General features: G+C 41.9%; 1 protein-coding gene across 3 annotated transcripts in view; it reads right to left on the bottom strand.

Annotated features, from left to right (window-relative positions):
- LOC121974797 (DNA mismatch repair protein MSH1, mitochondrial-like) overlaps positions 1 to 11,535 on the bottom strand; it is a 117,030-nt gene extending 105,495 nt beyond the window's left edge. The window contains exons 1-4 of one of the 3 annotated variants that reach the window (XM_042526027.1): positions 11,299 to 11,535; positions 10,806 to 10,829; positions 8,590 to 8,722; positions 8,392 to 8,489 (exon numbers count right to left, since the gene is read on the bottom strand). In XM_042526027.1, coding sequence (XP_042381961.1) covers positions 8,392 to 8,489; positions 8,590 to 8,722; positions 10,806 to 10,829; positions 11,299 to 11,501 — 458 coding nt within the window. In that variant the 5' untranslated portion in view covers positions 11,502 to 11,535. Of the gene's footprint in view, positions 1 to 8,391; positions 8,513 to 8,589; positions 8,723 to 10,805; positions 10,830 to 11,298 lie in introns of all 3 variants that reach the window. The other 2 variants (XM_042526029.1, XM_042526028.1) reach the window with 2 other exon arrangements.
- Between the last annotated feature and the right edge of the window lie 4,631 nt (positions 11,536 to 16,166).

Genomic DNA, 16,166 nt, shown 5'->3' with positions numbered 1-16,166 from the left:
AAAAAGCTCAAGATTTCTGGAGAAGCTTCCTCCTCCCAGGGGCCATCGACCGCTCGTCTACAGGCCGACCTGCAAAAGGCCCAACAACTTCTCGCGGCGGAGCAACAAAAGTCGGCCGAGCAGGCCAGTAGGCTGGGCCAGATTGAGGCACAATTGAAGACCTACAACCGGAAACTCGATCTGACTTCCACAAGGAAACAACGGGCCATTACCGACCTGGAACAGAAGAACCAGGAGGCTCGTCAGTTGGTCGAGCAGCTCAAAGATGCAGAGAACCTTCTGATCGTCGAGCGGGAGAGTCGTTCGGCCAAGGAAGTTGAGCTTCAAGGTCAAGTGAAGCGCCTCGAAGAAGATTTGGAAGCCTCCCGCGCTGCACTATCAACCTACCAGGAGATTGAGCCGGGCCGCTTCGCGATCCTGAGGCAACAGTACCTCCGCTCGGACCAATTTTTGGAAAAGACGACAAATCGGATTGTCCACTCGTTTGAGCTGGCCATCGATGCGACGCTAAGCCAGCAGAAGGCGAACGGCCACGTCTCGGAGGCCTTGTCTGACAATGATGTACCGCGTCCAGCTCCTCGAATCCATTCCCGACGAAGCCTTCGACTATATCGAGTGAGCGAGGGGTCCGTAGAAAAAGATTTTGAGCGAGAGCCCTGAATGTACTCCTGTCGTTCGCCAGTGCTCGATTTCCTATCAATGAAATCCTTCTGTGATCTTTCCTCATATGCTGTCTTTTTACTAGTGTCCAACTGTATAATCTCGATCGGCTGCTACGACCGTATCTTTGTTATTGGTAGATCTGCTGGCATCATACCTCATAGGTTTAAGGTCGCCACTCGATCGTCGGTGGAGACATTAGTTTAACGTCGTCGCTCGACGATTTGGTGAAGACCGGGGTTTAATGTCGTCGCTCGACCGTCGGTGGAGACATGAGTTTAACGTCGCCGCTCGACGATTTGGTGAAGACTGGAGTTTAAGGTCGCCGCTTGACCGCCGGTGGAGACATGAGTTTAACGTCGTCGATCGGCGATTTAGTAAAGACCGAGGTTTAAGGTCGCCGCTCGACCGCCGATGAAGACATGGGTTTAACGTCACCGCTAGACGATTTGGTGAAAACCGAGGTTTAAGGTCGCCGCTCGACCGTCGGTGGAGACATGAGTTTAACGTCGTCGCTCGACGATTTGGTGAAGACCGGGATTTAAGGTCACCGCTCGATCGTCGATGGAGACATGGGTTTAACGTCGCCGCTCGACAAGAATTTTAGTAACCTTTCCTTTTTCATTCCAATCCTACACTCGAAGGAAACAGGCAAGATGGAGAGTACACCTCAATTACACTGGCGCACCTTTCATCCAGCTCAGTACGGCTGGAGATGGTTTGCGCTCCAAGGACGCTCTAGTTGCCGCCCGTCTTTATCTTCTAGGCAATAGGCGCTAGAGCGAAACTTCTCCATGACTTTAAATGGTTCGGCCCATGGAGCTTCTAGTTTAGTGACATCGCCGACCGCCTTCACCTTCTTCCACACGAGGTCACCAACTTGGAACGACTTAGGGATCACTCGTCGATTGTAGTTCTGCCTCATCCTCTGCCTATAAGCCATCAGCCGAACGGCTGCTTTGTCGTGCGTCTCATCCACGAAGTCCAGCTCCAGAAGCCTCCGCTCGGCATTATCTTCGTCGTAGTGTTGTATTTGATTGGATTCGACTCCGACCTCGACCGGGACGATCGCTTCACTGTCGTATACAAGATGGAACGGGGCTACACCCGTGCCTTCTTTAGGGGTCGTGCGGATTGCCCATAATACGCCAGGAAGCTCGTCCACCCAGCTCCCTCCGATGTGGTCGAGCCGAACTCACAAAACCCGCAAGATCTCCCGATTGGCGACTTCAGCATGTCCGTTGCTCTGAGGATACGCTACGGAGATGAAGGCCTGCTGGATGCCATACTCCTCGTACCACTCTTTGAGTTTCCGTCCGACGAACTGTCTACCATTATCTGAGACGAGTCGACGCGGAATGCTGAACCGACAGATGATATGCTGCCAGATGAACTTTTGGACCATCTGCTCGGTTATTTTGGCTGGCGGTTCGGCTTCAACCCACTTAGAGAAGTAGTCCACCACAACGAGCAAAAACTTTCGCTACCCGGTCGTCATAGGGAAAGGTCCCACAATATCCATGCCCCATTGGTCGAACGGGCACGACACAGTGGAGGCCTTCATCTCTTCAGTCGCCCGATAGGAAAGGTGGTGATATTTCTGGCAGGACAGACAGTTAGCTACTGTCCAAGCAACATCTTCATGTAGAGTTGGCCAGAAGTACCCAGCCAGCAGAATCTTCCTCGCTAGTGACCGACTGCCCGGATGCCCTCCACAGGAGCCTTGGTGTACTTCTTGCAGTATATAATTGACGTCTTCCGATCCGACGCATTTAAGCAATGGCCTGGAGAAGACCTTCTTATAGAGTTGGTCCCCAACTAAGGTGAAACAACCGGCTCTTCTTCTCAATAGACGAGCTTCCTCCCAATCGGCAAGCGTAGCTCCTGATCATAGGAACTCTATTATGGTCGTTCTCCAATCACTGGGGAAAGTGAGCTCCTCCATCCGATCGACGTGTGTCACCAAGGATACTTGCTCAATCGGCTAAGTAATAACGATCGGCGAGAGTGAGCTCGCCAACTTGGCCAGCTCGTCCGCCGCTTGGTTCTCTGCTCGGGGTATTTTCTGGATGATTACCTCTTGAAAGTTTGCCTTCAGCTTTTCGAAGGCTTCGGCGTACAACTTGAGCCACGTATTACTGATCTCGAATGCTCCAACCAGCTGCTGAGCGACTAATTGAGAATCAGAGTGGATAAGAATCCTGCTAGCGCCGACGTGCCGAGCGGCTTGTAAGCCGGCTATAAGAGCCTCATACTCGGCTTCGTTGTTAATTGCCCTGTACTCTAGCCGAACGGACAACTGCACCCGCTCTTCTTGTGGGGAGGTAAGCAATACATCGATCCCACTACCCTGCCGGGCGGACGACCCATCCACGTATACTTTCCAGACTTAGTCAGGTTCGGGGTTTTGTACCTCTGTGACAAAATCTGCCAAGGACTGCGCCTTGATGGTCGTTCGGGGTTGATATTGGATATCGAAGTCGCTGAGTTCCGTTGTCCATTTGATCAACCGACCAAAGGCTTCTGGGTTAAGCAGGGCTCTTCCCAGAGGGTTGTTGGTCATCACAATGATGGTGTGAGCAAGGAAGTAAGGGGTGGGTGGAGCCTCCGAGCGGCGAGTATCAATGCAAATGCGAGCTTCTCAAGACCGGTGTAGCGAGATTCAAAATCTTTTAATATATAACTTAAGAAGTACACCGATTGTTCTTCGTCGTTCGGTCGAACCAGCGCCGAGCCGACAGCATGCTCGGTCGAGGACAGGTAGATTCGGAGTGGTTCACCGGCAGTAAGCTTAGCTAGTACGGGTAGCGAGTTCAGATACGCCTTGAGTTCCTCGAAGGCATGGTCACACTCCTCGTCCCACTAAAACTTGGTGGCTCTGCGCAGAATTTTAAAGAAAGGAAAGCTCCGGTCGGATGACTTGGAAATGAACCGTGATAAGGCTGTTATCCGACCGGTGAGGCGCTGAACTTCCTTCAAGCTTCTCAGAGGTGGCATATCTTGGAGTGTTTTTACCTTGCTGGGGTTTGCCTCAATGCCCCGCTCGGTGACGATATATCCCAAGAAGCGCCCACTTTTTGCGCCGAACAAACATTTCTAGAATTTAACTTGATTCCGTACGCTCGGAGGGTCTGGCAGGTCTCCTTGATGTCTGCATAGAGATCGGCAACTAGGAGGGATTTAATTAATATATCGTCGACATACACCTCCATGTTGCGGTCGATCTGCCACCGAAATACTTTGTCCATCAGCCTCTGGTAGGTGGCTCCTACATTCTTTAGACCGAATGGCATTACGTTGTAGCAATACGTACCGTCAGCAGTGATGAAGCTGACTTTCTCTTAGTCTTCTCGGCCGAGCGGTACTTGATGATACCCTTGATATGCGTCCAACATGCATATCAGCTCGCACCTGGCCGTGGAGTCTACCATCTGATCTATCCTAGGCAAGGGATAGAAGTCCTTTGGGCATGCCTTGTTAAGATCCCGGAAGTCGATGCAGACCCTCCATTTATTACCCGGCTTGGAGACCAGCACCACATTGGCGAGCCAGCTTGGAAATTGAACCTCGCGTATGTGGCCGGCCTCCGGTAATTTCTCAATTTCCGCCCGGATAATCAGATTTTGCTCAGCGCTAAAGTCTCTCTTCTTCTGCTTCACCGGCCGAGTATCTGGTCGGACGTGCAGCTCATGTTGTGCGACGCTCGGGAAATGTCGGGCAGCTCATGCGTCGACCATGCAAAGACATCATAATTATGTTGAAGACATCTGATTCGCTCGGCCTTCTGCTCGGCCTCCAAGTCAGACGCTATGCTGCTCGGCCCGGATGTATCTGTATTTCTTCTTTCTCCTCATAAACCAAAGTAGGGAGCTTCTCGATTATGGTGCTTACCTCCATCTGGGGTGTTTCCGAGCGGACTTTACCTCGATCTTGACCATCTCGACATAGCATCTCCGAGCGGCCAACTGATCCCCCTTTACTTTTCCCACTCGATCTTCTACCGGGAACTTAATCTTCTATCAGAAGGTTGAGACGACCGCTCGGAATTCATTGAGGGTCGGTCGACCCAAAATGACATTGTAGGCTGAGGGGGCATCTACTACGATGAAGTCGGTGGCCCTTGTCCTCCGAAGTGGTTCCTCCCCTAGCGAGATAGCTATCTTGATCTGGCCGATCGACAAGACTTCATTGTCGGTGAACCCGTATAGAGGGGTAGTTATTGGCAACAGCTCGCCTCGGTCAATTTGGAGCTGATCGAATACCTTCTTGAAAAAGATGCTGACCGAGCTGTCTGTGTCAACGAATATACGATGAATAGTGTAATTGACGATTACCGATCGAATAATGAGTATGTCGTCATGCGGCACTTCAACTCCTTCGAGGTCACGGGGGCCAAAGCTGATCTCGGGTCCGCTGGCCTGCTCCCGACTGCAGCCCACCGCATGGATTTCTAACCGCTGAGCGTGTGACTTCCTAGCTCGGTTGGAATCCCCGTCGGTCGGCCCGCTAGCTATGATGTTGATCTCCCCTCAAGCAGCATTGCTCCTGTTCTCCTCCTCCCGAGCAGACGGCCTGTTTCGCTCACGCCCGGCTCTAACCGGCTCTGCGCTTCTCCGATGAGGCTGCCTCGGGGATCACCTTGCTTCCTCTCGCTGATCGGAACGATGATATTCGTGTCGCCGGTCAGGAGAGGGGGATCGACGACGATAACTCCTAAGCGCCGGTTGGGCGACCGGGTTGAATCTGCGACAGTAGCGGGTGTTGTGAGTTGCGGACTAATGGAACAAGCAGAACAAAGGGGTCCATACCTTCCCCTTGGGTCTTGGTCGCTCGGCGGTAACATGTTGGATGACATGCGGCCTTGCTTCTTCGTGCGGACGCGCTCCTTCGGCTCGTGGTCCTCTAGGCGGCTGATGGCTAGGCGGCGGCCGCCGTTCGATTGGCGCCGATGGTTCGGATGGAGCCTCCTTCCTTCTGGTCGCCTGGGCTTTCTCCACGTTTATGTACTCATTGGCCTTCTTCAACATGTGGTCATAGTCGCGGGGTGGCTTCCTGACGAGCGATCGGAAGAAGTCCCCGTCCACGAGCCCTTGCGTGAACGCGTTCATCTTGGTCTCGGAGGAGACCGAGGGGATATCCATTGTCACCTAGTTGAAGCGCTGGATGTAGGCTCGGAGAGTCTCCCTCTGGCCCTGCTTAATGGAGAACAAGCTGACGCTTATTTTCTGATAGCGTCTGCTGCTTGCGAAGTGGTGAAGGAAAGTCGTTCGGAAGTCTTTAAAGCTTCTAATTGACCCGTCTGGCAACCTCCGAAACCATCGATGCGCCGATCCAGAGAGAGTGATGAGGAACACTCGGCACTTGACTCCATCTGTGTACTGATGAAGAGTAGCGGCGTTATCAAATTTGCCGAGATGGTCGTCCGGGTCGGTCGACCCATTATATTCTCCAATCGCCAAGGGAGCGTAGTGCCTCGGCAACGGATCCAATGGCCTCGGAGAATTGTCGGTTGATCCGCTCGGGCAACTAATCAGCTCGGAGCGCTTTGCCCTTTCTTGCGTCACGCATGGGAGCTTCATCCGAAGAAAAACCTCTGTCCTGGTTGGCCTGAGCAATCTCCGAGGGTGTCTGAAATAAAGCCCGATGAAATGGAATGGGCACCGGCAGAACCTCTACTGGAGTGCCGGTAGGCATCTTGTTTTGTCCCCATATGGAAAGTTGCTCCGGTCGGTCTTCATGTGCCGCTTGGCCTCCCGAGGCCAACGTCGCTTGCTGCGCCAAACGATCGGCTAATGTCTTTTGCTGCTACTGTTCGGCTATCTTTGCCGCTCGCACTTGAATGAGCACATCGAGCTCCTCTTGAGTGAGCGTCACGGTGTGAAGACGTCCAGCTTCTTCCATCTTCTCAGCCCGGATTCAGGTGCGTTCCCACAGACGGCGCCAAATTTGATCCTGTCCGAGAGTGAGTCGACGGACGCTGGGAAGGTGGCGCTCACCTTGATCGGGTGTCGACTGAAGGTGACGTGGATCTCCGCCAAGCTAAGCCTGCAACCACAAGTCGTTAGTGCCGAGCCAGGGAGGGGTTCTCTGGCGATGGCCCTCCGACGCTCAAGTCAAGCAACGGCAAGTGAATGAAGAATGAAGTAGAGAGAAAGAAGCAGCGTGACTATAGCTACAGTAGTGAGCCTACCTCCGTCGAAGCCTCGGGGTTCTTATATAGGGCTCCCGAGAGGCGCGTGCACGCTTCTCGAAACATACCTGGAAAGGACGTATCAGAAAAGCGTGCCTGACGTTATACCTCAACAGCCCGAGCATATCCTTGGCGTGACAATGGAAGCTTCCACCGTACGATTCTCTGTTTGATCATGTCGCCGACCGTGTCGTCTGTCGATGACACTGGTCCTAGAAAGATATCACCAACTGCTCCTTTTGTCCGTTACTGGGTCGAGCGGGAGAGTCGCTCGGCCAGTTTAAGGTCTAGGTGATACAATGGTCAGGTCGAGCGTCCGCTCGTCCGATGACTTGCTACTTGGCTCCGCCCTACCGAGAGCCCTGTCTACCAAGTCGAGGCAGCGTCCACTGCTTAGCCGAGCAGGGAGACCGCTCGGCCTTCATGCCTCCCTGCTTTGAGCTTTGTGAGCGTCGGAAGCTCGATGTCTGACCGAGCTGTCGAAGTGTCGGACCGGTTATCCTTCCTGCTGATCGGGAAGGTAGTTCGTCCGATCAGACGCCTGCCTAGGACGTTGACCACTTTGACCTCCTGCCGGACGAGCCCTACCTTACCACCGGATCATGTATGGTATATATATTGTGACATGCGAGTGTGACCAAACAATTGCTTGAAATAAAAGGATTCAAAGAAAATAATTTAATCAACCAAAGAGTCTATAATAAGTTGTGAATACATTCTCTCACTCTCTTTTTCCATTCTTTTAAAATTATTGGTTGTCATCACTGATAGTAACATATGCATGCTGTTGGTACATGTTGAAAAGCATGTTTAGATTGTGAAAATGAAAAAAAAAAACTTTTGGAAAAGTTGATCAAGAAAAAACAAACTGAAAGTTTTCATTTCTCCTAGTTGAAACATGGCTTGCCCTCACAATTTCACCGTTTTAGAAAGAAATTTTCCATTTAATTCTAAATATCAATTTCAAGGACACAAAAGCCTAGGAAAACAAGATAAAACCATAAATGATTTGGTAAAACAATGAAGCACTAAAAAAAAGTTTAGAAACTCAATCATCATTGATAATATAGAATATTAGTGTTAAAAGTTTTTAACAGCAAGCATGCAGTGAAATAAGGAAAAAAACACTAGTGCAATAATAAACTCCATATAGATAACTCAAAGTAGTTATATCAGTATAGCACTACCAGCTACAGCATAAACATATAGATGTTAATTATGGAATATGAATTTTACAATCAACCTCCTTCTATGATGTTTCTATTGGGAAGGCACAAGGGGTGATATAAAAGCAACAAATTATATGCTGAGACAAACACATTCACAGACATTGGTTACAAGAAGTGTAATATACAAATATGCATTTAAAATACCTAGGTATTACTGCTTACATTTGATTAATTTGAATGAATTCAAGTAGATGGCCCCAATTAATTGACTCATTCTTGAGGTTTGTTGTTGTTGTATATTTTTTAAAGTATGACTAAGGGGGAAATGGAAGTAGATTAAACCTTGTCATATAACAGATAATGTTTGATTACCTTCCATTTCTCAAGTTGACATCTAATCCTAGTAAATTTGAATAATCAAGCCTCTTGATCAGCTGAACAGTAGAAGGCTTTTTGCAAAGTTGCATCTTCTGAGGAATTAAAATCATTAAAACTGAGTTAAAAGAAAATGAGAATCACAGAAGTAAAAGAAAAAAAAAATATTCTTTGTAAAAAATATTAATCAAGTACATCTTTCCACCACATTATATGAGAATGGTCCACTTCTTCATAAAAACGATCTTGCTTGCTCAACCTCTTACTTGCTGATAGGGCTCCATTAAATGCTTTATTAGGCTTGACAAGGTATTTCCTTACAAGCAACCTGCCAAGCATGTAAGAACCTACTGCATTATTCATAAAAACACAAGCAGAAAGAAACATATTTATGATTTTTTGCCATGAAAATAACAAAAAAATCACCAACTAAGATTTCATATTTAGAAATATACAATGCCTAAATAGCCTCTATAAAGGTACAGATCTAAGCTTATGAAACACACAAACACACATATATTGAAATCTCGACAAGAAGTTCACCATTAATTATTTAAAGACAAAGGATAACTAAGGACCGATAGGTGGAATGATTACAAAGAGTTTAAAGACAAATGATATATGGTCAAAGAAGTTGAGCATTAACCACATTCTCATAGTTAAGCATTGAACTGTAATTATGCAATGTCAATCCAGTACACATTGCAATTTGCAACAAAGAGTTTAACCGGTCTAAATAAAAATCAACTATTTAGAAATGAATAAAAACCACTTATAAATAAAATTTTATAAAGGAATTACATATTATTTTTATTGCCTTAGAAAAAAGTTTATGATAGTTTATTGCACAATTATTAAGGTAAATTTTAGAAAGGGATGAAAAAATCTAGTAATTATATTGATGTGGTATAGCACAATGATGCAATGAAAATTAATACTTTTAGAACTATTTTTTGTTAGTAATAGACAAAATTATCAGTAATATTAAAGATAAAGCTTCTTAATATATTTTTTGCTTGGAGAAATTATGCTAATTGATGAAAATCTAAATAGAATAAAATTAAAATTTTGTGAAAATTTAAAAACTTAACATTTTAAACTATCTAGAACTAAAACTTAATATGCAAATATAATTTCAATGTAAAAAAATGAGAGGGATAGTTAGGTTGGATGGTTAGGAAATTGCAACAAGAGACGTAAATATATTTGATTTATCAACAATGAAATAATATAGATGAAAATACCATCGATAAGATAGAGACTACGGGTAAAAAAGAGAAATGTTTCAAAGTTTTATATAATGTCATGTGCCCATAGACAAAAAGTTTTATAAGTTGGTATTTTGAGCAATCATTCTTTATGAGTCGGGATGTTGAGGAGTTATGAAATAATATATACTAAAAATTAGTGTAAAAAAAAGAGAATGTTAAAATGAATGTCTAAGGTTACAAAAAAAAAATACTAATTATATGAAAGCAACTAGGATTAACTCCAATTGAATATAAGATGAGTGAAAAACATTAATATGGTAGACACATTTAAATACAACCAATAAATTCTGTGATTAGAGAAGACTTAATATGGGATTGGCTGTATGAAGGGAGAAAGGGATCAAAGGAAGCTCTACTTAATACATGTAAAAAATGGATTTAAGGATATTGGTAGTGAATTGTGATATTAATCATATATAAAGTTCAGTATCCATGTAGTGGATCTCGTATAGTCGGGATTTATGTAGTTAAGGAAAACATCAACAGAGAAAAGTTAGATTCACAATACTTATAACTGTATGATGTCCCTGGTGAGAAATTGTTTATTTGAATGTACAAAGGTCTACTTCACATGCCATAGAAAACATTGTTGTTCTCCAACATCTGTGTAAGGATTCAGAAACTTTTAAGCAAGTATTATAACCATGGCATTAACTAGTCAAATGTCTTATGTAGATTCTATTTATGCATAATGTTGATCATGTTTAGCTAAAAGCAAACTTGTTTAGTCAGGAAGTTGATGATAAAAACTGTTAATCTCTTTGTGCAAAAGTAATTTTTTTCGTTGATTATATAACAAAATTTTCAAGATAAAGAAAAATATTGGCATGTCTACCAAAATAACATGAGAAATCAAAATACATTTTATCTTTTTTCTTGAGAGAGCAAGAACCTCCTTGTGTTTGAGAGCAAATGAATACATAGAGTTGATTGAAAAATACCATGGAAAATTAGCAAATACAGAATCAGCACTTGATGAGAAGATGATTCATCTTATGATTTTCTGCAGTTTCGATCAATCAGAAGAAACTGCCTGTGTTATCTTAAACCTATTGGGCCTGCTCCTAAACAACTGCTGACTATGAAACACAATAAATTACAACAGGAAAGGAAAGGAAGAAACTGTGTAATGAGTCTTACCATGGGAGTGGCAATTTCTTGAGCCTACAATAAAAGAGGTTGGAAGAACAGTTCAGAGCACCGCTATGGTATCAAGCAATGAAGATTAAGGAAACAAGATAGTCGAAGTGAGTTATATGATTAATAATTTCACCGCTATGGTGTAAAGGTGCAGTGTCCTTACAAGAAGAAGCAGAATGATTGGATTTAAAGGAAACGTTTCAACTGACAAGGAGGCAGTAGGAACCATCTAAATTTTAAAAAAAAAAATGAGATCAAGATATAGGAAAAAAAAAACTAAGACGTCCAAAAACAACTTTCTTGCTGCCATTCATTTGGACAAATGATCACAAGACGGTTCTCCCCAAAACCTAAGAAAAGTCTTCAGAATGTAACATAGGTTTTAAGTTCCTTTTGCGCTCTGTCATTATATTAATAAAAGATTGCGTGAATCTTTCGCTCAGACAAAGATTAATCAAGAAATAGCAAGATACCGTATGGGAGGAACATTTACCTTGCCGTTGGAGCTTTACCGAACCTGTGGATCAAAGAGGGGCGTAGAAAACCCATGAGCGAGAGGCGAGCCGAGGAAGCCATCAGGGAGCTCGCTACGAAGCGCCGCATTATGACCGCCTTTAGCTTCGGGAAAGGAAGAGACGGAAAGGCGAGAGTTTGGAATAAGAACTTATCGATTTGGGCTCGCCCTGTGCCCTTCATATAAGCGTTTGGCGCCCCAACGCCAAGGTAAAGAGGCAGAAACTCTTCGGTGGAATTTTTTTAAAAATTATCCAAAATATTAGTCTAGTGGTAATCGGGGAACAAATGAGGGAGGACAAATATTAGGGGAAAAAAAAACTTACCTCTAATAAATTTTTACTTCTTTTGTTTAATGTACTCTACGTAATATCAAAATATATTCTCTTCGATTTTAAAATATTCTAAAAATAAATAAATTCATGTCATCTAATTTAGAATAAGGATTCGAGAACGTCATGTCATTTTTATATGGATATAATAAAATTTAAAAACATTATAAGAATTATAAATTTAAAGGGAAATTTAAAAAGAAAGAAATTTTAGAATTTTCAAAATGGTTAGCTTAAAAAAATAAATTAGTGTACTATTGCTAGCTTGTTCTCCGAAAGAAACGTATTGTAGGATCCGACTATAACATCTCGATAAGGACTGTTATATCTCTAAAACTCGTGTGTAGTGTTAAATATGCAATAATTCACGTTGTAGGGTATGATTATAACGTATTAGCAAAGACCGCTACATTTTATAACTTAGGTATATTGTTAAATAAGTAAGAATTCTCACACCATAGATTGGATAAGAACAAATATGATAGGAAAACTAATAACCTAAGATTTGGAACATGGAATATAGGAACTCTCACTGATAAATCAATAGAAGTAGTAGATACGATAATTAGGAGAATAATTAGTATTTTGTGTGTACAAGAGACAAAATAAGTATGTGAGAAGGTAAAACTGATAAAGAACTCAGGTTTTAAGTTATGATACATAAGAAAGAATAAAATAGGAAATGATAATTCGTTAAATGATGAAGTTGTATGAGTAGTTAGAAAAGGGGATAGAATTATAACCCTTAAAATAAGGGTGGCAAAAGAAACTATGAACATAATTAGTGTATATGCACCGCAAGTAGGATTAGATGAAGCTACCAAATCAAGGTTTTGGAACGACTTAAATGAAATATTATAAAACATTCCACCAAATAAAATGATTTTAATAGAAGGTTATCTAAATAGCATGTCGGAGTAAAAAATGAGAAACATGAGAGGGTACATGGGGGTTATGGGTTCAGAATGATAAATGAGGAATGTAAAATTATATTAGATTTTGCAATAGCATATGACCTTATATTAGCTAATACGTTTTGTAAGAAAAGAGAAAAATACTTAGTCGAGTTCAAAAGTGAGAATAATAAATCGCAAATTGACTTTCTTATGGTTAAGAAAAAAGATAGAAAGATTTGTAAAGGTTGCAAATATGGGTGAGCATTCGGTTAATTCGGTTAATTTGATATTAATTTTGTATAAATTCATTTTATTATTATTTTAACCAAATTTAGTTAATTCGGTGTTAACTGAAATAACTAATTCGGTTAATTCAGTTTCAGTAAAACTTTGATTTGATTCGGTTAGCCAACACTAAATCGGTTTTCGGTGAATTCGGTTAATTTATGGACCGAATTAACCGAATGCTCACCCTTAGTTGCAAAGTCATCCCTAGAGAAAGCTTAACTACCCAAAATAGGTTAGTAGTGTTGTATATACGCCTTAAGCATAATATCAATACAAAGAAAATAGATACGACTCATAAAATTAAGTGGTGGAAGTTAAAGGATGAGAAACAAAATATATTCAAGGAGAATATAGGAGTATAAGTATTAGGTGAAATATACGGTGATTCTAATACAACATGGGATAAGATGATATCAAAGTTGAAAATAATAGCTAAAAGTGTACTCAGTGAGTCAAAAGAATATACACCACTAAGTAAGGAATCTTAATGGTGGAATGAGAAAGTATAAGAGAAAGTAAAGGAAAAAAAAATATCTTATAAAAAATTATATATTTGTAAGAATGAGGAAAACCTAAAAAAATATACAATAGTCAAGAAATAAGCTAAGAAAGTAGTGAATGAAGCAAATAATGAAATTTTTGAATGATTATATAAAAAATTGGATACAAAAGAAGGGAAAAGAGACATTTATAGAATAGCTAAAATAAGAGAAAGGAAGATAAGAAGTCTCATCCAAATAACATACATTGAAGATAAATGTAATAGGGTACTAGTAAACGAGAGAGAAATAAAAAAGTGGTGGAAGAGGTATTTTCATCAACTTTTAGGTGATCAACTTAATTTAGGTAATTTAAATAGGTCAAATGAGTATACAAATTTTAATTTGCATCGTAGAGTTCAAACTTTAAAAGTAGAACAAGCTTTAAATGGGATGCACAATGGAAAGTCGTTGGACTAGATGATATTCCGATAGAGGTATGGAAGTGCCTAGAGAAATAAGGTATTTAATGACTTGCAAAATTATTTAATATGATATTGAAAATGAAAAAAAAAATATCTGATCAATGGAGGATAAGTACTCTAGTTCCCTTATATAAAAACAAAGAAGATATACAAAATTGTGCAAACTATAGGGGTATTAAACTAATGAGTTATATCATAAAACTTTGGGGAAAAAGTAATAGAAAAAAGATTAAGGAAGGAGGCCACGGTGCCAAAAAAATTAATTTAGGTTCATGCATAGAAAGTCGACAATATAAGTTATACATCTTCTTAGACAATTAATTAAAAAATATCGGGAGCAAAAATAAGATCTACATATTATTGGTGCGGTTAGCACTAACGGTCTAACTCAGATTTTGATGAATGACAAAATCGGTTAAGTTAGTTTCGTTGTTATCTAACACTCTAACCGAGTGTGCAGGAGAAGTACAGACAGGTCGACGGGCTGACCTGATGTCTGGCACAAAGCCCAGCTAGGTCGACGGGCCAACCGGATTGCTGGCACGAAGTCCAAACAGGTCGACGGGCTGACCGGACGTTTGGCACGAAGTCCAGTTAGGTCTACGGGCTGACCAGATGGCTGGCATGAAGTCCAGACGGGTCGAAGGGCTGACCTGACGTCTGGCAGGTAAGTAAAGGTAAGTCACTGGAGGAGAGTAATTGTGAGGACGCATTTCCAGGAAGGGAACTTAGGCGCCGACCCGACTTAGAACCATTTCAGAACTCTAAGTCGAAATTTTGACTAGATTCCGGTCTCGGAGAGACGGAATCTAATTAATACTCTTTCTGTTAAACTATAAACTGTTCTAATAATCTATTTTGCAGGATATATATTTGCCTCAGACTAACGTTTTCTTGCAGGAAGGAAGCTGCTGGAAATCAAGGTCCGAGCGCCCGGGAGGTACCCGGCCGCCCGGAGGCAAAAAGTTATCTCCAACGTCGCTGTGCCACGTGGAGTTCGCTGGTTGGCTCGGCTACGTCACTCCAGGACGCTCTGAAGGTTCCAGGCACCCCGAACCTCCTTTATAAGGAGGGTTAAGGCTGGAGTCAGAAGAACTCAGAATCCGCTCTCCTGTGCTCCTGCGACACTGCGAAGCTCCGACAATGCCCTGCTCTTTTAGTTTCTTCCTTTGTTGGTATTGTTTTATTTTTTCATTGACATTCTGTACTTAGTTTGTAATAATTTCTGAATTGCTAGTGAATTGCCCATCGAAAGCACCCTTGTGTGCGGGCCTTGGAGTAGGAGTCGTCAAAGGTTCCGAATCAAGTAAATTGACTCTGTTAGCATTGTTTCTTTTCTTTTCCGCTGTGTTTACTCGACGAAATTTTAATTCGATATTCACCCCCCTCTATCGAACGATCATAATCCAACAAGTGGTATCAGAGTCAAGTTCCGCTCTGATTTGGTGCAACCACCAATCAGGCAAAGGGGGTGTTTTTTAAAGAAAAATTTAGATATCGTTGATCTTTAAAATAAAACCTTACGTCTTTCGTTTTTTTCCCACCAAAACTGTTTTTGAAAAATACATCGTCATATTTTCACCATTGCTTAGTATTGACAAAATATTACATTTTCAAAAATTTGAAATAATATTTTTTATTAATATTTTATTATTTTTCTCGAAATTAGTGCAATACTATATTTTTCCCAACACTACTAATCCAAGACCAAGTCTTGGCACCACTTTTTAGTTTTCCATCTTCAGCATTCAATGACTCTTCAAGAAGGACGGAACCCCCACGAACCACCACCATATGATCAAGAAGATTTCAACTACTGGAAGCGATTAATGGAATGCTTCTTAAAAAGCTTAGATTTCGATTATGCGCTAATATTGAGAAAACCTTCTTAGGACTTGGAACTGAATAAAAATGTAAGTAAAATTATTTGTAATATTTTACCTAACAATGTTTTATGTAGACTAGAAAAGTACAAGAATGCATATGAGCTTTGGACACAATTGATCAAACTTCACGAGGAGCCGTTGGAGTTGGACGCTCAAGTCGAAATCGAATCCAAACTTGAGTCAAATCCAATATAAAAGCCTACTGAATTAGGGGTTGCGCTCAAGGTTAGTAATATTTACCAAAATATATGTGAAAATAGTATAGCTGACAATACTTGCAAAAATACCCCTAGGATATTTTCTGATAAAATAAAACTAATTAATTTAGAAAATTCAGAAAATTTAAAAATAATTAATAACCCTTAAAATTCAAATTTAAACCTAAACAAATCTGAAAATTCAAATAATAATGATAAGGTCAATATTGATCTAGATAAAATTAATAAATTGTTTAGTAATCTAGACAATATCAATATGAAAAA

This window comes from Zingiber officinale, chromosome 4B (genome assembly GCF_018446385.1).
Source record: "Zingiber officinale cultivar Zhangliang chromosome 4B, Zo_v1.1, whole genome shotgun sequence".
In the NCBI taxonomy this organism is placed as follows: Eukaryota; Viridiplantae; Streptophyta; class Magnoliopsida; order Zingiberales; family Zingiberaceae; genus Zingiber; species Zingiber officinale.
This window is presented reverse-complemented; position numbering and strand designations above follow the sequence as displayed.